Source organism: Cololabis saira, chromosome 10, assembly GCF_033807715.1.
Source record: "Cololabis saira isolate AMF1-May2022 chromosome 10, fColSai1.1, whole genome shotgun sequence".
In the NCBI taxonomy this organism is placed as follows: Eukaryota; Metazoa; Chordata; class Actinopteri; order Beloniformes; family Belonidae; genus Cololabis; species Cololabis saira.
This window is the reverse complement of record NC_084596.1, coordinates 37,192,936-37,214,245: the sequence shown is the minus strand read 5'-3', so window position 1 is coordinate 37,214,245 and position 21,310 is coordinate 37,192,936. Positions and strand designations below refer to the sequence as shown.

The window sequence follows — 21,310 nt, the reverse complement described above, 5'->3', positions numbered from 1 at the left end:
GGATGTGAGGCCATCGCAGAGGCATCTGTGGACAGAGGAAAAGTACTTAATCTGCAAGGATCATGTGGACATTTGTCTCTCACGTTGAATGAGTTTAGCTTTTGTTGCTAAAAACCAAGTATGGATGTTGGCACCTACCGCATTGCTGCTGGTAGTCATGGCAACAGGTGTTGAAGCGGATGCAGGCAGGATCACACTCGCAGAGCTGACCTCTCTTGAACGCTTCACCACAGCGACCCAGACAGGACTGAGCTGAGAGCAACACACAACCGGATCACTACCGACGCAGCGGCAAACATGAAGCTCGCAACTGGAAGATTGTCTGAACTTTAATCAGTTTGTCAGTTTGTCCACCCGAGTGCAGAAGCAAATCTCCAAGTCACAGTTTGCAAAATCACCACTGTTTGAAAGTATGATGGCTAAAAAGTTCACCTAAGGCAAAAACACACATAAAGGTATTTACTCATCCAGCCAATGCAGAACAAGAATGATCTGTATAGATGTGTTTATTTGGCCGCCTGATAAATGGTGTATGTCTACCTCACCTTTTAGTCTTTTTTTTAACCCTAAGATAAGTATGTTCTACCTCAGCTGGTAAATGCTCTGTTACGTTCACCAGGAAATGGCAATCAAGAGGTGTAATAGAAACAAAAAGCTAGAAGCTAAAATGGACCAAAGAAATGAAAACAATACTCAAAACTAAAATACTAAAACTATACTATACTATACTAAAAATCTAAAACAAACAAATAAAAATTCCACATAGCTGTTTAAAAAAAAAAGATAAAGATTTAAATAAGTACAAAAAAGAAATTAAAATAGAAAATATAAAGAAGCTGTAATCTTACTGAATCTGAGAAAATGAATCTTATATGGACAAAATAAATTGAGAAGCGAATACTGTAGATGGTGAAAAATCTATGACAAACAGAACTGAAAAAAGGGATTCAAACAGTTAATAGTTATTCTATCTTAGTACAATTTAAATGATCCATATTAAGTGAAAACATCCTTTAAGAATCTAAAATAAGAAACTGACATAATGATTCCAGAAGAGCAAATGCTTTTAAAAATGTCTTAATAAAACCCGGATTTCATGCTAAAACTTTTTTTTTTTAAAGCTCAATCAGAGGATTATTGAGTGAAGTGTTTCCCTGCTGCTCTGTCTCACCAGAGGTGCAGGTATCCTGGAAATCTGTGCAGCACTCTCCATGCTGCAGGCAGCCCATGTCACATGAACACTGTTGACCTCTGAGGAAAAGCTCGCCGCAGCGACCCAGACAGCTGCCTGAGGACACAGGACATTATACAGTATGTCATCCACTCATCTCTCTTCATTTCACTCAAAAACACCCTAGATATTATAGGCACAATGTTATCAATTACATGTTGCTGTAGCTACATTACTGAAAGTTTCTCCTGATAGAATGTGTAACCTGACACTGCAATGAACATAAGTGATTTTGTGTCAGCATAGATGGATTATTAGATGTTATGAGGTTTTGTACTGAGCATACTTTTAGACATAAGTGCCATAATCTGGTACTTGAAGGTTAAATACATGTCTTACCTGGTCCAGCAGCAGCAGAGCTCACAGCCAGGCCGAGCAACACAAGCACCAGTTTCAGCATCTTCATCTCAGTCATTTGAAACTCAATAATTATACAGTAGGATCTAGCGTGGATGACAATGATGTTGAATAATAGGAGAGGAGGAGAAGGAGAAATGGCAGCAGTGGCAGAAGGACAACAAGAGAAGCAGTACTCACCTCCTCTATGTGTCACCTTTCTTGTTCTGCTAACTGGCTGCTGGTCTTGATCTTATATATTAGACGAAACCCCTGAAACAGGACACTTTTAATTAGCATCACAAGCACACTACGGCTGCGCCCACACCTAATTAAGAACTGCCCAGACATATCAAGTCGTCCTACGCTAAACTCCCTCTCACAGTGACCACTGCACAGTAAGTGGAAAGTAACTTATCACACGTTACTCTTATTACACAGATGCTATTTAATTATGGTGTTTATTTACTAGCATAGACCTATCTCAGGAAGCGAATGTAAAAACTGTCATGTGGGCATTTTAAATGATTAATTACTCTGATTTCATAGGTAAATGAATCACAAACATTACACTACTCAAAAGCAGTTTTCTGTCTTTATGTCTTTTTTTTTTTTAATTCTGTGGTTTGTGGTTCTGTGTGATTTCACTCCCACCTGTTGCCCTTTGGCCACGTTTTCTCCACCAGCACATGTAAGGACTGAGTTGCTCGGCCCAAAACTGATGTCATGTGGTTTGGAGCACATTTGTGAAGGGTTTAGTTTGCTCAGCTCACTTCTGAGGTCAAAAGAACGTCTGGACACGAGAGGGCCAGAGAAGATTCAACCTGGACTCACGTTGATCTAATTGTGATTATGGATGAAAACTGGTTCATCTTGAATTCCTATCCTCTTTACATTACAACATAAAATGATAAGGAAAGGATTAAACAAGCTTACTTACTAAGCTACATTACCTCCCAGTTAGTGTTGGGATGCAGACACCCACCATTAGTCTGATAGCTTTCCTCTTTGATAAAGCTTATTGCTGCGTTGGGCTCAGGAGCCCTGTAGTCTTGAGTTATACTGATATAGACTCAGACTGCTGGGGGACAGACCTCCATGGTGCTCCGGGCTTTTTCCTCACTTGATTCTCATTATTTTTGTATGCATATATCATCATAATTGCAACTAACATTGTTCTCTCTTGTGTTATCGATGGATACCCCCGGATTAATCTCTCTCTTAGGTCATCTTAGGTCCTTAAACCAGACGGAGTAGATGGCTTCCCTTCTAGGATTTAAGCAGTACTCGAGTTGTAAAAAAAAATCAGGGGGGGATGGTGGATTTTATCATATGGGGACAGATAATTCGTGCTGATTAGAAATAATATAATATATTACAAATAATAGCAGTGACCAAAACACCTGCAGAAATACTGCAGGAATGACATAGCAGCAGTTAAATGCAGCCTTCTGTAAGCTTTAAATATCCACTGGACTTACATCAAATACATCAATAATATTTGTCTTATTCCTAATTAAAATGTCTCATTTTAGTAAAAAAAATCTTATTACACTTAAAACAAGATTCATCACTGGAAAAAAACAACAATTTTCACCTGTTTCAAGTAGATTTTCACTTGAAATAAGTAGAAAAATCTGTCAGTGGAACAAGAATATTTTGCTTATAATAAGAAGATAAATCTTGTCCCACTGGCAGATTTTTCTATTTATTTCAAGTGAAATAAGGTGAAAATTGTCAAATAAGTTATTTTTCTGGTGTTATTTTTCTGGTGATGACTCTAAATGTTGAAATAGCAGTAAAACAGCATTCATTGATGAAATGACATAAGGGATGGAAAGGGGGGATGGCAGTTTTACAGGGGGGATGATTTTGACCGTTTTTATTTCGGGGGGGATATGCCATCCCCCTCATCCCCCCTCATCCCCCCTCAACTCCAGTACTGGATTTAAGTCCCTGTTAATTAGGCCTTTTTTTCTCCACTATCACCTCCAGTTTGCTCAGGATAGCAGACTGAAGTGAAGATTCAGTGCAATCTTTGGGGTGTTTAGCTCGGCTGTTATTTATAAACTGGCATTATGGGAACTTTGAACCTGGACTGGGATTATATAGAGTTTGGCTGACTTGGTGGTTAGTACTGTTGGTTTACAGCAAGAAGGCCCCTGGTTTCAATCTCAGCAGGTGCTTTTCTGTGTGGAGTTTGCATGTTAGTGTTGAGCTTGCGTGGGCTTTCTCCAGATATCCCCCCTCACGGTCCAAAAACATGTACCGTATTTTCTGGACTATAAGCCGCACCTGCATACAAGCCGCATCCGCTCTTTAAAAAAAAAAAAAAAGATATTTAGCTGCAGATATTTATGTTGTTAGATTAGATATTTACTACATGTACAGAAGGATATTGAACTGTAAATGATGTACATGTTTGTACCTAAATAGATCCTTTCCTAACAGTGTCTTTTAACACGGCAGCAACTTTGCTGATTAAAACGGAACAGAACCAAGAGAAAATAACCAGTATTTATTTATCTATTTATCTGTTTGAAATCTGCTTCTACCTACTTCTATCTGCTAAAGAAGAAGTAGCGTATTCTTCTTTGCATTTATTTTGTCTTAGTTTTGATCCTAATTCCGGTTAGCGCGCCCCGAGCGTTGGAAGAAAAATCCACAGAATAGCTGCACCTTTGTATAGACGAATCCGGCGACCGGTTTGTGTGCGCCGCCATCTTGCGGCGGCGCCATTGCTGCGGTGGCAGGTGTCAATCTGCCACCGCAGCGCTGTTATTGTAACCTGACGCTCTACAGCATCATTATAGCTGGATTGATGATGTTAGACAGTGGCCTTCCATAAATAATGAAGGTATCTTAAATTAATGCTGATGTTAATTTATAAATGATGATTTGTTTGAGCGATAAGCAGGAAAGAATAGAGGAATAGGGAGATAAGGGAGTGTATGATTAAACACTGTAATATAGCTCTCTCCACCTCCTCTCCTTACGAGGCATGTCTGCACAATTAAATATTACCTGTGTATGTTTTGTTTAATTTTAGGTATCCAAGAATATTTTATTGATCGCCTGGCGTCCGATGACGAAAAAAAACGCAATTACAGGTCTCTAATTGAAGGGCAGAACTATCTCAGCTCCGGATGATACAGAATACATACATACATAACCCCAATCTGCAGATAAAACTAGTTTGTTGAGGAAAAAATATTAACTCTATTTGTAGCTGCAGAAGAAAAAAATAATCTCACGAGGAAAACAAAAATATTGCTCATGTCTCGGAGCCTCTTCAGCATAAAAAAAAAAGAAAAGAGAAGTAAGAGTAATAAAAAAGATGTACTGTATGTTGTACTATTATACTAATTTATTGAAACACATGGCGAGTCAAACATCTACCAAAGCAGCTGTCAAACACTAAACAAGGTAGTAAGACGTGGGTTGTGCAGAACTGCGGCAGTAAATCCTCATCGGAGCTCCACTAGTAGTGATTTCATATGGATCAAACCGTTAATAATCATTATTTTCTCCATATACCGCTCCCTGGCTTCCTTGTTTAAGGTATCCAGGTAAATTCCAGTTCCTTTCCAGCAGTTTAACATCTTTTTTTTGCGTTCCGTCTGTTCACTTGGTGAAACAGAAAAGTGGTTTTGACAGTCCGTCCCGTCTTCATTCACTATCAAAACAAATGCACGTGACGGGACAGGAGTTTTCCGATGATACAAATACATTAAGAGAGCCTGGCAGGGAGCGGAGTAATAGATCCATACGTATATATGTCTATGGGCTGGAGCGGAGGAGCGGAGCCGCCACCGCAGTAATGGCGGCCCGCTCGACTTCCGGGTTTCGCCGGATTCGTCTATAAGCTGCATGGTTGAAAACCTATGAAAAAAGTAGCGACTTATAGTCCAGAAAATACGGTATATCAGGTTTGTCAGTGGTTCTAAATAGCTCATATGAATGAGTGTGAGCCTGTGCAGATGTGTGTCCTTATGTGGCTCTGTGATGGACTGGTGACCTGTCCAGGGTGAACTCCTGCCTTCTCCCCGTACAGAGCTGGGATAGACTCCAGCAGACCCCCGTGACCTTGAACAGGAACAACAAGATATGATGGATTGAATTAAAATGCAGTTGGACTCAATTGGACTGTATTGTTTTCTGTATAAAGCGCCTTGAGTTAACCTTTGCTGTGACTTGGTGCCATATAAATGAAGCTTCTTTAACTAATGGCAGTAATATAAACAGAACTGTCAGAAACTGTTTGGAATAAGGAAAAAGCTGATTGACATCTGGCACAGAGCAGTTAGTTGGAGCTCCTACAGACCGTTGTCTGGAACAATGACACAAACATGTCAGTGAGTCACTGCAACACTCCCACTCAGTTCCCATTCATACTCTGGACCTGTGTTTGTGTGTGAGCGCTGCTTTTTTCCCATGTTTAATTAAACTTTTATGCCCGGCAGTCCTCTTATGAGCCTTCGGGGAAGGGTGTGGTCACAGCAGGGAATCGTACTGGTCAAGATGGTTAGATTAAAGAAGCTCGTTAAACTTTATGAGCACCCCACACTGTGACCATGTTCAGACTGTGGGACACACGCAGGCGGGAAATTCAGAGTACATCTTAGTGCAGTAGGTGTGGAGAAACAAGACACCAGACACACATTACGGAGAGTCTGGCAACCAAAGCATGACAGAAAACAGAGAAAGTTCTTCTTTGCCAACACATTTAATCCTTATTCTATATCTACAGCGTCTCCAGTAAGTGACTGTCAGCTACAGAAAGAAAGTGCCGCTTTTCTACTTCATTTAGTTTCACTATATGGATATAGAGATCACACCAACTCACTATTCTTACAGTCTAAAGTATTAAAACGTATGGATTTAGTGGCATTTCAATCTGCACAAGTAATGTTTAAAGCAAAAAATAATTTGCTACCGGATAACATTCAGAAATTATTTATTGGGAGGGAAGGGGGTTATAATTTAAGGGGAAACCTAAACTTCAAATCTTTATTTGTGCGTACAACAAAAATACGTTTTTGTGTATCAGTTTGTGGAATCAAACTGTGGAATGATTTGAATTTGGAGTTAAAAGAATGTACAAAAATAAAACAATTTAAAAAGAAATATAAAAAGATAGTTTATTTGAGGTATAAAAATGAAGACTGTTTAAAGATCAGCAGCTGTGTGTGTTTTGCTATTTTGTCATGTTGTTTTTGTATGTTTGTATAGATATACGTATTATATTTATATCATAGTTATATTTATATCATAGTCATATTATATTTATATCATAGTTATTGTATATTATATTTATGATAGAGCTTACATTTGGTATTAAACAGGTTATTTTTGTAAAAATGATATATATTTATTTATTTATACAAATTAGTGTAGAGTATAAAGCGTAAATACAGGCATATCATTTATGTTTAGTTGTGGAAAGGGGGTGGGATTAAATAAGTATATTTAATAATTATACTTCCTCCCACTCGTTTTCGAACATGTAACTGAAATATGTTTTTTTATGTTTTTTTTTCTTTATGTGGCGGAATGCCCACCTGTATTTGTTTCTCTTATCTTTTTTTCTTGTTTTTTTTTATATATACATGTTCGAAAATAAATAAAAACGAACTGTTATTGTTTTTAAAGTCATTGCGACTGTTAATGTGATGGACTGTGGGCTAACGTTAGCTTCCCTATCTGTACACACTTGTTCCTACTCTTTATTTTACTTTTAATAGCTGAAGCCACTTTTATGGCAAAGTTTAAGATTTGTTTCACCTTCAATTTTCTAATCCTTTTGACTTTTTTATTGACCTGCACTTTGCAGAGGATGAACTAATCCCTTTACTTTAAAATGTTTTAATTATTTTTGTGGGAGCTGAGGCCTGCACATTTTCTATTATTACAAGCTTCATAATGTGTTTTTCCACACACCAGTAGGAGAATATAGCTACTGATGTGTTACTGCGCAGATGAATGACAGTTCTTTACATTTTATGAAACACACAGGTAGACAGATTTGTCGGGAGACATCCATTAAAGACAGAAAAACCCACGAGGGTCACCGAAATAATATGAAACTGACAGAAGTAATATTGAATAATGACTTACTGAAAATGAACTGATGAAAATCAGACATTGCTAATGAATTGCAGTTGTAAGTACTTAATGGAAAGTGTTTCAATTTGATCCACCGGGTGATCAGCCAGTAAAAGCCCTGCTTAAACTTTTGAACCATTACAGGACCAATGCAGCACATCTTCCCTCAGTATTTTCTTTACACTGTTTCCCATTTACAACATTTTGAAGTTCCTCCACTGTAAACCTTGTTTGCACCAGTACTGAAGCTCTAAACTGTATTTTACCCAGCCAGCTCCCTCATAAGTCTTACAAATGAAAGATGTGAGCTCATGTGTGAATACAGCAGTTCATTCTCCAGTCAAAGCAGTTAGTCATTTTCACAGCGACATAATCAAACTCTGTCATTGTTGTACAGCTGATATTTCCCAAGCTCCTTTACAATTTTGCTTGGTTAAATTGAGCACACTATTTCAGAGTAGCAGCCTGCCTTCACACAGATTCAGATTTTCGTGTCATAAATTCCAGATATTGTTGGAGACATTTCTTTCTGTGACCCCTGCCCCTCGCCTGTACAGTAGCTGGGATAATGGGTTGCTTTTTCATTCTGCCATATGTATAATGAAGTTACTTTAACACAAATAATGACATATTCACGACTTTTGATTTCCCCCGACAAGATTCTAGCAAACCATCAGGTTGGGAAAGCTGTGTTTGACCAACACTATAGTGAGAGTGAGGAGCCATTGAGCTGGACTGGGATGTCATCCAGAGGTGGAAGGAATACTTCAAGGATCTTCCAAATCCCACCAACTCGTCTTCGACAAAGGAAGCTGTGTCTGTGGACTCTGAGGTGAGAACACCTATAAACAGACCTGTGGTTACCAAGGTGGTTGAAATAGGGATACAGGTTCCCATGAGGTTCAATGCTCTGAATGTCCTATGGCTGTCTTGGTTGACACTTCGCTGCAACACCATCTAGGAATCAGGGGTTGTGGTTCCCCATTAAAAGAAGTGGAGCTGATGTGTTTCAATTACAAGGGAATTGACTGTTAGGCCAACACAGTGAGGCCTATGCAAGGGTGCTGGAGGGTTTAGTTAACCATCGGATTCAGGTGGAACAATTTGGTTCTGCCCTGGCTGGGTTCTGAAGGGAGTATAGGATTCTGACCCACCAGGCTGCATGTGTTTGTTGGATTTTGAGTAGGTGTTTGACTGTGTCCCTCGGGGTATTTTGTGAAGTGTGCACGGTGGCTTGGTGGTTAGCATTGTTGCCTCACAGCGAGAAGGTCCCCGGTTTGACTCCCTGGTCCGGCAGGGTCTTTCAGTGTGGAGTTTGCATGTTCTCCCCGTGCTTGCGTGGGTTTCCTCCGGGTACTCCGGCTTCCTACCACAGTCCAAAAACATGCATGCTAGGTTAATTGATGATTCTAAATTGCCCGTAGGTGTTAGTGTGAGAATGTCTGGTTGTCGGTCTCTATATGTGGCCCTGCGATGGACCGGTGACCTGTCCAGGGTGAACCCCTGCCTCTCGTCTTTGATGAGCTGGGATAGGCTCCAGCAGACCCCCGTGATCCTGCAAAGGATAAAGTGGGTATAGAAAATGGATAGATGCTTTGGGTGTCTGTTGGGTGCCTGAAATGTGGAGAAATGTCTCCAGACCATTCAATCCCTGTACAAATGGAGTACGACTTTGGTATGCATTGCCAGTGATTTGTTTCAGGTGGGAGTTGAAATCCATCAAAGCTGCCTCTTGTCACAAACTCTGTTCATGACTTTTAATGACAGTATTTTTAGGCATAGCCGAGGGGTGAGGATGTCTGGTTTGATGGTCTCAAGAATTTCTCCCTGCATTTTACAGGTGATGTGGTCCCTCCAGGATTATCAAGCCAAGATCTGCAGGTCTCTCTGGAGCCAATTACAGCCAGGTGTGAAGTAGCAGGGGATGAGAATCACTATCTCTAAATCTGAGACCATGGTTCGCACTTAGATTAGGTTGGGAGTGAGCCAAATCCTCAAGTGGAGTAGTTTCGGTATTTTGGGGTCTTGTTCACAAGTCAGGGAAGAATAAAGTGGGGAATTGACAGACTGGTGCCGCTTCTACAGTAATGTGAACCGTGCACTGGTCTGTTGTGGTAAACAGACAGCTGAGCCAAAAGGGAAGACTCTAATTACCGATCAATCTATATTCTCACCCTCACTTGTAGTCACAAGGCTACAAAGAGTTTTCTTGGCAGGCTGGCTAAACCCTCCCTTAGAGACAGGGCGGGAAATCAGACATGTCCAACTGGAGGAGACCCATGGAAGACCCGGGACATGCTGGAGAGATGATGTCTTTCAGCTTGCAGTATTCCCCCAAAAATACAAGAGACCACGTTTGGGAAGAGCCTGAGCCTTCCTGCTTAGGCAACATTACCTCAGATAAGTGGTACTTAAGAGATGGATGAATGGAGGCACAATTACATGTTCATGTGTCTGTAAACTGTTACTATCTCCTCTCTGTAACACGATATGAACACGTTTGATCCTCTGATCCATCTAATGCATTTTGTACTGAGTGCGCCTGCTGTTCCTGAGTGAAAAATAACCAGTGAGAGGAAGGAGGAGTCAAGACACTGTCTACAGCAGCTATGGCTACTAGACTTTGATTCACAACAGCCTCCTCTACAGGCGGAGCTGAAGCACAGCAGAGAGAGACGTGGAGGAACCTGCAAGTTGAATGTGTTCAAACCAAAATACAGGACTGTCTCAGAAAATATTAATATTGTGATAAAGTTCTTTATTTTCTGTAATGCAAAAATGTCATACATTCTGGATTCATTACAAATCAACTGAAATATTGCAAGCCTTTTATTATTTTAATATTGCTGATCATGGTTTACAGCTTAAGAAAACTCAAATATCCTATCTAAAAAAAATAGAATATTCTGGGAATCTTAATCTTAAACTGTAAACCATAATCAGCAATATTAAAATAAAAGGCTTGCAATATTTCAGTTGATTTGTAATGAATCCAGAATGTATGACATTAGTTTTTTTAATTGCATTACAGAAAACAAAGAACTTTATCACAATATTCTAATTTTCTGAGACAGTCCTGTATATTTCAAACTCAGTAAAAAAACGTTGCAAGGATCTTAGAAATACTTAAAGAAATCAGAGGCTCTTTGATGTTTTTTTTTATATATATATATTTTTTGGAGCAGTTGCAATCTGTTTGAGGCAATAGAAAGTTTCACAATTCTCTTTTTCAAACACATTTGGTCTAGCAACAAAAAGGTCACTGACGTTATATCTCCATACAGGTGTTATAGTCAGGTTTTTCTGCCTAAGGATCACAAAGACATACATAACGTCAGTTTTTAGATGCTTACTAACAAATACAGTACATCTGCTTTTCATCCAGTGTGTGTTTTTGTGGGGAACAGTAGCATTATGAGTCACTTTTAAAGCATTGGATGAGAACCTCTAGGACTTCTAAACAGCAGAGGGTAGGGAGAGCCAGGGTCTGTTGTCACGTCTTTACTCCTATCTGATGACAAAATACTCATGCATTCATGGATGCTGATTTTCTTCAGAAGGATGGTGTGTATGTTTGTGTGTGTTGGTAGGAAATTAAAAAAAAGACAATACCTAGAAAAATCCATAGTTTTGTAATCAATGCAGCAGAGGGGGTGCAATTATTTAGTGCACTGATAAAATACAGACTTGTTAGAAACACTTCTCATGGATGTAGCTTCAGTGACAACATGGATCCCTGGGCCCTGGTCTACTCTACTCCACATAGCAACAACATTACTACACAAATTTGACAATTTAGTGTGTTAACCAGAAATTAAGATGTAAACAAAATTACTACATGTAGCTGTTTTTTTTCCCCCCACAAGTCTTTTCCCGTAATGTTGCTGCTGTAAGTGACATCCACATCTGTACATAAAAAGTATATATATTTATATTTATATAATATATATCCTTACTCTATTAACAGATTTGTCTACCATGAAGTTAGAATTGCCACCCAACTCTCAGAAAAGTTTTTTTTTGTTTTTTTTTGTACTTCAAACATTGACTATTTTACAACACAGAAATCAACTAATTTTGGACAACGTGAGAGGAATTGAAGCTCCGTCCAGTCCCATTGTCCCTCTATGGGGCTTCTTTTCAATTTTTCTTCATAGGTTATTCTTTTTTAGGATAATTTTCTCCCTCGTGTTGGTGCGGTGAGATATTCTCATCTCAGTAAAACACAGTTTAGAAAAAACAAAGCATTTACAAACTGGTATCGTTAGAACTGAGAATGTTCAGCAGAAAAACCTTCAGCTGAACTTGGACCCTTTTAATGCAAACTTGACGTCCCCTCTTCAGCCGAGGGGGAGTAACGCTTGTTTGGCACGGTTATGTACACAATGAGACATATGTCATCCGGAAGGGAGGGCTTGCGGGAACTAATAGAGAGAATTTGTGAAGTTATTGTGAAAATATAGGCTTTGCTTTACTAAAGCCAGCCTTGGAGAAAAGAAGGAAAGAAAAAAACAAAAAAAAAGGCAGAGCAGAAGAAGCTGCTCATCTATTTGAGCATTTCTTCAGCTTTCAGGGCATCTCCTCAGAGTAGGGCAGTGTAAGGAGCACCGTGACCCAGCACTTCATGTCCAGTGTTTCACATTGGTAGCACATCAACATCCATGACAAGTTTAGAAAATCTGAGTGCAGTTATTTTGTGCATGTGTGTGTTTTCAATGGGGTAGTTAGTGAAGGAGGTGAGGTTGACACATGACACAAAAAAATAGTGTAATGTACAGTACACAATACATCTCCTTATATGTACAGTGTACATCAAATATTATACAACAAGAATTAAAAAAGTAGAAACACAACAAAAAGAAAGAGATACAACAACGACAACAACTTAAAAAATGTAACCAGTAACCAAAAGTTCAGAGGCTCTTCTTTGCTCAGGGAGGAGGAAACGTCTTGCTGAAGCCGTGGAGAAACACCAAAGTTTGTGTGAAAGAAGTCCTACATGCCCTACAGCTCTGCTTCTTGTGCTTTACATTACTACAAGCCATGACGCTCTACCGCATATTTACAGGTTTCACACACGTTTCTCTGGCGTCTTTCGCTGACGTCTGCAAAAACCTCCCAGCAGAGTCCACTGATCCACTTTTCTCTTTGTAGTCCTTTTTAATCCCAGCTCTTGAACCAATATATGCCTTCATGCATCTCCATCCCATTCACGCTCTCGACATCGCCGTCTCTTTCACGTTCTCTATCCAAACGCCTTCAGGGGCCCGGGGGGTTGTTTTTATCATGAACTTAACCTAGAAAGAAAATGTGTCCGTCAGTTCGGTCGGTGGTTGTGCATGCACATGCGTGGCCACTCTGGTTTGCTTCTGGTCCTCTTTTGTTCCCCGCCCCGCCCCCTTCAGATGTCCTGGAAGGAAGTGAATCCTCCTCTCCTTATCTCTCCGTTCTTGTGCTCCATCCTCCCTGTCCTTCGTCCTGTTATCTATAATGCTACTCAGGAAGTACAGCGGAGGATGAGGAAGGAGAGACTGTCCTCTCAGCTTTCGCTCCACTTTTAAAACTATCCCAGTCCCCACTCTGTATCAGTGTTCAGTATCCATCATTCACCCCGTCCTCCTCCTCCTCCTGTCCTCCTCTCCTCCCCCTCCACCCTCGTCTTCTCTCAGACCCAGGAGTCTGGGGAGGCTGGGTAGTGGCTGGTCTCGTAGTTGAGCTCGCTGTAGGGCCGAGAGGCTGAATAGAAGTCTACATAGTTCCCGGTGGACTTGAGGCCCTGCAGGTGCATGTTGAGATCCCCCTGCGGGGGCCGCCCGCCCGCGTGGACCTGGTTCTCGTAGAAGGCCTGATCCTCGTAGTTGCCGTTGTCGGGTGGGGGTGGATTCTGGAAAGGGGGATACGGTTCTGACTGCAAGCCTTGAGAAGAGACCTGGGAAATAGAGACAGTCATTAGTGGGACTAAAGCATTTTAGCTCTTATTACATCATATAAGCAGCACTGGAGTTGAGGGGGGATGAGGGGGGATGGCATCCCCCCCTGAAATAAAAATTGTCCAAATCACCCCCCCCTGTAAAACTGCCATCCCCCCTTTCCATCCCTTATGTCATTTCATCAATGAATGTGGTTTTACTGCTATTTCAACATTTAGAGTCATCACCAGAAAAATAACTTACTTGACAATTTTCACCTGTTTCAAGTACATTTTCACTTGAAATAAGTAGAAAAATCTGCCAGTGGGACAAGATTTATCTTCTCATTACAAGCAAAAAAATCTTGTTCCACTGGCAGATTTTTCTACTTATTTCAAGTGAAAATCTACTTGAAACAGGTGAAAATTGTTCTTTTTTCTATTGATTAGTCTTGTTTAAGTGTAATAAGATTTTTTTTTACTAAAATGAGATATTTTAACTAGAAATAAGACAAATATTCCTGTTAAGATTTTGAGTTTTTGCAGTGATCCATTTTACTTATCCTGTGAAGGGCAGAGTCATATTGATAAGTTCAGAAAACTGTTTTATTGTAGTGTTTTGATGTATTTGATGTAAGCCCAGTGGATATTTAAAGCTTACAGAAGGCTGCATTTAACTGCTGCTATGTCATTCCTGCAGTATTTCTGCAGGTGTTTTGGTCAGTGCTATTATTTGTAATATATTATATTATTTGTAATCAGCACAAATTATCTGTCCCCATATGATAAAATCCACCATCCCCCCTGATTTTTTTTTTTACAACTCGAGTACTGCATATAACCACATAACTATATGTGGCTGACTTTAGCGAGCTACCTGGTGTAACAATTTGGATACAAAAGGAGGTGAAAGCTACTAATGTTGTAACAGGAGAAACCCTCACAGCCCGTGAAAGGATCAACCCCAGGTCCGTTGTCCTGACACTGTGCACTTCCCAGAATGGAGGCCGGGGACTAGCTGTGCATCAAAGCCACAAAACCCGGGATGAAACAGCAGATTCACATGTGCATCCAGAAAACGGCCCTCAGTGATGAAGTGCGATGTGAAGCTCCTGTGGGATCTCTAAAGCCAGACTGATAAACGTCAGTTTATCATAGCTGACATTCTCCAGAAAAAAAAGGAGAAGTGTCAGATGGAGAAGTCCCAAGTGGCTGTCACATGGAGAGGAAGGAACGCCTGAGGCACGAACGATACAGAGCGTTGAAAGAAGTGGAAAAGATGTGGTAAATGAAGGCAACGGCAGTCTCAGTGGAAACTGGAGCACTCAGGGCTGTGGGCCTCCACTGGAAGCACGGACCAAACCCATTCAGGGAACAACGTCAAGAATCTGTGTCCAGAGGTGCACAGTCCCAAGAAGAGCTACGATACTGGGCCGAGGTTTCCAGGCCTCTGTTAAAGCAACCGAGCGGAAGAGGAGTTATAATGTGATTATAAATGAAAAAAACGGTTTTCAAGCTCTCACATGTTTTTCTCTAGGCTTTTCTTCTGCTTCCTGGGTAACACTTCATAGTCAGAGGAAATAGCCTGCATTTACCACTTGGGAATTTACCTACATCACTAAAATCAATATCTTCACTGGCTTTGTTCAAAAAACACTTGGAAAAAATCATTTTTTAGTTAAGATCAGAAACACATCTGGAGTTGTTAAATTGTACTTTTTTTTCATGCAATTATCCTACATTTTCTTCATTTTTTTCAATCTTTCAATAATTCAGTAGTGTTTTTCTTTTTCATGTTAAATTGTCTTTTTCTGTCTTATATTATCTATTTCTATATTGTGTTTTTGCTGTTGTTATTGTTGTTTATGTTTGTTTTATAAAGGGGAGGCATTTTCATAAGCCTTTTTGGCTTCCACCTCTCCTGCACAATGCTTCATTTGACCTTTGTTTTTTACTGTTATGTTTTATGTGCAAAATAAACTAAACTTAAACTAAATAAACTAAACTAATTTACTAGAAACAGTTTTTTTTTTTTTTTTTAACCTTTTGACAATGTATGGACTACACTGAAACTGATTACAAATATATACACTGACATATACTGTATATTTAAATATCATCATTTATTCACAGTTGTTTGAATGTTTCATGCTATATCCTAATTATAGATCTTAAGATAGAGAAACTCTGGAGCGGCAGCATATCATTTCCTTAACAGTAAGATAAGCCGTGGGCTGTTTTGACACTGGCACTATTTAGACCACCTCAAATGGACTCCGGGCATGAGTGGAGATTATTTATGTCGCCCAATAAGCTGCAGTGAGTGCAGCGGCTGCACTCCGGGACACACCGATACAGCCCAGTCCAGAACCAGGGTGGTCTCGGTACAGCTACCAGCGAACCCTGGTGCAGTCCGTTTGTGGCGTGAAAGCTGCTTCACCTTGAGTCTGGGACATTTTACGTTGTTGAAGTTTAGTAACTTTTTATTCAGGGTAGCTTATTCAAATGACTTCATATGTAGAGTTACTCATAACATGCAGTCAAGATACCCCTTAGAGATTATAGTAATAACTCTGGCTAGAAGGAAACCCTTCCAAACCCCCCAACATGTCTTACCTGATTATACTTAAGGTCATCAGTGGGGGAAACGTAGGCTCCTCTGTGTAATGTTGACGACCCACCAGAGATTTGACCTGCGGAAACAGGGAGGTTCAATTCTTGCTCAACAGCTATTTTTGCAGCAGGATGTGTTTCACGGCGTGAGAGCCACTGTGTGAAGGACTTTGGGATGTTCTATCGGTCTTGCTGCGACTACTAGATGTGACAAAGGAGGACTGACAACACCTTTGTGTCTGTGTGAGAAATATGTGTGGTAGGCTGCGGCCTGTTGACTCAGAACATAATGAAGATTACAAACGGGGGAAAAAGCTAAGCTCAATGCTTATGAGTACCTGTAAAGCTCACTAAGCTTGTTTAATATTGTTCATATTGTGATATTGAATAATCTGTATATAAACAGATTTGATATGGAGGGAAGACTTGTGAGTTTTAAATGTGGTGCTGTATGGATATGTAGTTCAGCTAACCTTCATCTATCTCTGGCTACACCCATGAGAGCAGTATTGATTACCCCACCTGTCAGTTAAAAACACATTAACCTCTTCCCAAAATGTAAATTGTAAACAACAGGCTTTTCTCAGACCCAGTCTACGACACAATTTGATCAGATCTGAACTTGGCTTGATACTAATATACATATGGTGATGTGAGGGCCAGACGAGGGCTAAGAGAAGTGGAGTTTTGGACCACATACGGAGGAACCTGTGGCTGCTACACCCAGCCCGAGTCAACACCATCAGTCACGGCCTTGAACAAACCGTTGTGTAGCTGCATTTTGTGTAGCTGTGTCTTGGTGTAAAAGTTTGTCTTTGTGAATAGACGAGCAAGATGGAATTCATACCCGTCATCGTGTCCTTCCGGGATGTGTGTTCGCCCTTGTTGCCAAGGTAACTGGCATTGCCTGTCGACTCGTAGTCTGCCTTTCTCTCCTTCAACGCCATCATCTCTCTGGGTGATGCAGGAGCGCTCGCTGCACACAAAAATACACAAATAACTCACTTAGGGAATATTTTTACCCTTTAGTTTCTAAACAGTTGACCAGGTCAGCTGAAGAGGGGGGTACAAGTATTTACACAACTCTGGAGTCTTTTAATAGTAGAAGACCAGGGAAAATGGCACGTCTCTGCATGTCTGAGCTGTTGCATTTAACTGCCCGATTCTCAGCTTTAGCAAAGCACCCTCAGACTTATTTCTGCTGGGTACAGTCTGGGGGGAGCTTGTGCTCGTGAACCACTTGTCACACTTATTTATTTAGTTTTTACTTCTCTCATAAAAAATGTGACTTCAGAGAGATATTGAGTCCACCCTCCTCCCCGTTAGAAACAAGATGCAGGACAGAGAGATGTGCTGCATAATAAACTGAACATATTGAGTTGGATCTAACTTCATAAAAGGAAACCTAGCTATCAATTCAATGCAGTGCTTTTTTTTCCATTCGAAAAACTTTCAGCAGGCTTTGACTTCTAAGCTGATGGCTACCAGTCAGATCGTGTGGTTGAATCTGTCTCCTCTCTATACTATTATGCAATTAGCAATAATCCATATGCTCATTATTTCCTCTGCAATTTACACCAGTCCATTGTAACATCAGCGAATTATCATTCCCAGGATCTGTTGTTGAAATCGACCCATTGCTAAGGCTTTGCAACACACAAAGGAGCTCAAATCTGTGGGTAAAGCTTGATTGACCATCGATGTCTACTCGCACACTCGTAGACGGAGGAAAAAATAGTAATAATTTCAGGCTGGTTTAACTACTTAGCACAGGGGTCGGCAACCCAACATGTTGAAAGATCCATATTGGACCAAAAACACAAAAAACAAATATGTCTGGAGCCGCAAAAAATGAAAAGTCTTGTATAAACCTTAGAATGAAGGCAACACATGCTGCATGTAGCTATATTAGTTATAACTGGGGGAAGATTTTTTTTTCATTATGCACTTCGAGAAAGTCGAAATGTCGAGAAAAAAATTTGAAATGTCTAGAAAAAAGTCGAAATGTTGAGAAAAAAGTCGAAATGTCGAGATTAATGTTGACGTACAATCTCGAGAAAAAAGTCGAAATGTTGAGAAAAAAGTCGAAATCTCGAGAAAAAAGTCGAAATGTTGAGAAAAAAGTCGAAATCTCGAGAAAAAAGTCGAAATCTCGAGAAAAAAGTCGAAATGCAGAGAAAAAAGTCGAAATGTTGAGAAAAAATTCAAAATTATGAGAAAAAGTCAAAATGTCGAGATTAAAAAGGAAAGGAAAAAAGAAAAAAGAAAAAAGTAAAAAAGAAAAAAGAAAAAAAGAAGAAAAAAAGGAAAAAAAGAGAAAAAAAGGAAAAAAAGACAAAAAGAGAAAAGAGAAAAAAAAGGTTGTTTTTGAAAACGCTCCAGGAGCCACTAGGGCGGCACTAAAGAGCTGCATGCGGCTCTAGAGCCGCGGTTTGCAACCCCTGACTTAGCAGCACTGCAGCCGGCTGGCTTTGCAAATGGGAACGGCACATTACTGGTGAGTCTGGTTTCTTGATCAGTTTCACAGTGTGCCTGAGTGATCCCCGCTGTTATCCCTGATGGCTGCTGACACTGAATGTCATCATCAGTTCAGAAGCACTCCGTTATCGGTTCACAATATTCAAAACCTAAACTTTGACAGCACAAGGGCAGGAAGCTTTGTCAGTGGGCGTGGTGCAAGGATTCCTCTTGACGGCTGAGTCATTTGTCAGCGGGCACCGCAGCGTGAAGGCTGAGGCCGACTCGAGCTTTGATGGAGCAGAGCTCATTTGACCCTACAAGTGGAAGGAATGATGGAGGTTGAAATGGGAGACAGAAAAGAGAGAGGTGTGGACTCACCAGATCGATTGTTAGGCGAGGTCCGTACGGGAGAGATGGATGGAGTACGAGAAGAAGAATAAGGTCGCTGCCTGTCCCGCTCTATCGTGGAGGAGGAGCCAATAAAATGATATTGTGAATAGCCATCCTGGAGGAAGAGGAGGATGAGGGATGAGAGAGGTCTAAAAAACAACCACACAAAAAACGACTCACATTTCCAGTGTTGAACACCCAGAGTGCACAGGTTTTACCTTCTTGTAAAGGCTGCGTAGGTCTCTGTACTGCCACATGCTGTTCAACACTTGAGAAGCTGCTTTCACCACTTTGGGACTATGTCTGGGAATTCAGCAGAGAAGAAACACACACAACATAAAGCTTGACTCTCCTGCACTTGTTTTCTTCAACATAACATCACGTAGCAGTGGAATGAAGAAGCCTGCAGACACTGCAGCAACACAAGCGTTGTCTTCATATTCTCAGATGTGGCACTCGAATAAAATCGAGCCAAACTGCATAATTGTTTTTCTGATTGATTGATTTGCCAGTATATCCCTTGGTTTCCTCCAGGGTTTGACTCATCTGACTAATGTCTTGTGGATTTAATTGGCTCATAGGGTCTTAGCAGTTCCTGGGAAATTAAACTTTGTTTCTCCAAGACATTTTAGTAAACATTATTGTTTTAAATTCCCAGATGATTCATGATGGCTTTGAAATGCTGGGAAAAATGCTCTCTTAAAGGAAAGAAAACAGTGACTGAATGCATTTATTTTAAATCTCGGTGAATATTCTATGCACATGTTTGACAGCTTTGCGTCTCTGCTTGTTGTGCTTCTTTCATCATTTTACACGTCTGTGAAGTCACCTCGCGTCTCATCACGGCTGTCACGCGCAGAGTTGAGCGTCTCCTTGAAGCTGCTCTGTGTCTCTAACGCCGCACCGTCACATTTGCCATCATTCTTGTCCCCTCGTATTTCATCATCCCCACCCATTTTATTTGTTACTTGGATCTTATTTAGGATACGTTGAACTGAATCAGCAGATGCAGGTAGCTGCTATTCAAGTGTCTCGCTCTTGAGAACTGGGTCGATTTTGTGAAGAGAAGCCGCCTTTGAATCATAGACATTTCATCAAAAAAAAAAAAAAATCCCTTGGTGTCAGTTTAAGCAAAATTGAAATGGCGTAGATAAAACAACAGTTTACCAAAACATAGTTCCTCTTAACTATAAAAAGCAATAAGCACAAGAAACTACAAATATACAGTAAACAGCCAGGTTATTGGCTACTCCAGGTGCGTGTATGTACCGGTATTTATTTTTTTTATAGGTTAAACAAGTTAAAACTGCAGCCCTCCTTCAGTCCCTGTGTTTTCTCTAGTGAACTGATCAATTACACAGACACCCCCCTCCCCAAAAAAACTAACAAAAACCAGAAAACAAACCAACAGAAACAGTGATCAGCGAGCACACGCTTCAGTTCTGTTGCCTCCAAAGACAAGGTACTATTTACTCTCCCCCCCGCCTAACTTTACATCTCTGCTGCTCCTTCACACTTCATCTCCATCACACGCACACTCCAGGCTCTCTGTTACCGTCTGCTCAACTAGTTGGCCAACATACCTTCTTTTTTTTTTGGCCTGTCACTAATTGAATCGTGTGTGTAGATCAACAAGCTGCCAGATAGGCTGTTATATAAACATTATCGCAGGGTATGAGTAAGTGTCTACATAATATAAGTATCCATATAACACATTATGAAGCACTTCATAGAACCAGAATAGGTGCTATAAAAGTGCAGGGCCATTTACCATCCATCCAATGTCAGATCTTAACATTACCATGAAATATTCATTTTTGTGTTGCGGATAAGTTAAAATGAATGAGACATCTCTGGGAAAACAATTAGTTTTCAATCTTATTAATAACAATCTTCTCTTCTTCTCACAGTAGACCACATACAACCTGACAATAAATATACATACTAGAATATAATGTGCAATATTTTCACTGCAACGTGCAATTATGTAAATATCCATCTGTAAATATCCGTCTGTTATTTTATATACCAGTATTTTTTATTATTTATTTTGTATTTTTATTATTATTGTATATACCAGTACTGTTTATAGTGTGTCATACTCTGATATTTTTACTGTATTATTATTATTTCTATTGTTGCCTCTTGTTTTGCACTATCCCCTTTGCTGCTGTACACTGCAAATTTCCCTGCTGTGGGATAAAGGAATATCTTATCTTATCTTAATGCTTTTTAACTCCTTGCTAAGTTCACTAGCTTTTATAAAC

At 40.2% G+C, this 21,310-nt stretch overlaps 1 protein-coding gene across 12 annotated transcripts in view; it reads right to left on the bottom strand.

The window, feature by feature from the left end:
• Positions 1-10,851: 10,851 nt before the first annotated feature.
• ctnnd2b (catenin (cadherin-associated protein), delta 2b) overlaps positions 10,852-21,310 on the bottom strand; it is a 219,618-nt gene continuing 209,159 nt past the window's right edge. For 7 of the 12 annotated variants that reach the window (XM_061732810.1, XM_061732813.1, XM_061732816.1 and 4 more), the window contains 5 exons: positions 19,262-19,355; positions 19,032-19,158; positions 17,041-17,169; positions 16,197-16,273; positions 10,852-13,601 (listed from right to left, as the gene is read on the bottom strand). In XM_061732810.1, coding sequence (XP_061588794.1) covers positions 13,338-13,601; positions 16,197-16,273; positions 17,041-17,169; positions 19,032-19,158; positions 19,262-19,355 — 691 coding nt within the window. In that variant the 3' untranslated portion in view covers positions 10,852-13,337. The remainder of the gene's footprint in view (positions 13,602-16,196; positions 16,274-17,040; positions 17,170-19,031; positions 19,159-19,261; positions 19,356-21,310) is intronic. The other 5 variants (XM_061732812.1, XM_061732814.1, XM_061732820.1 and 2 more) reach the window with 1 other exon arrangement.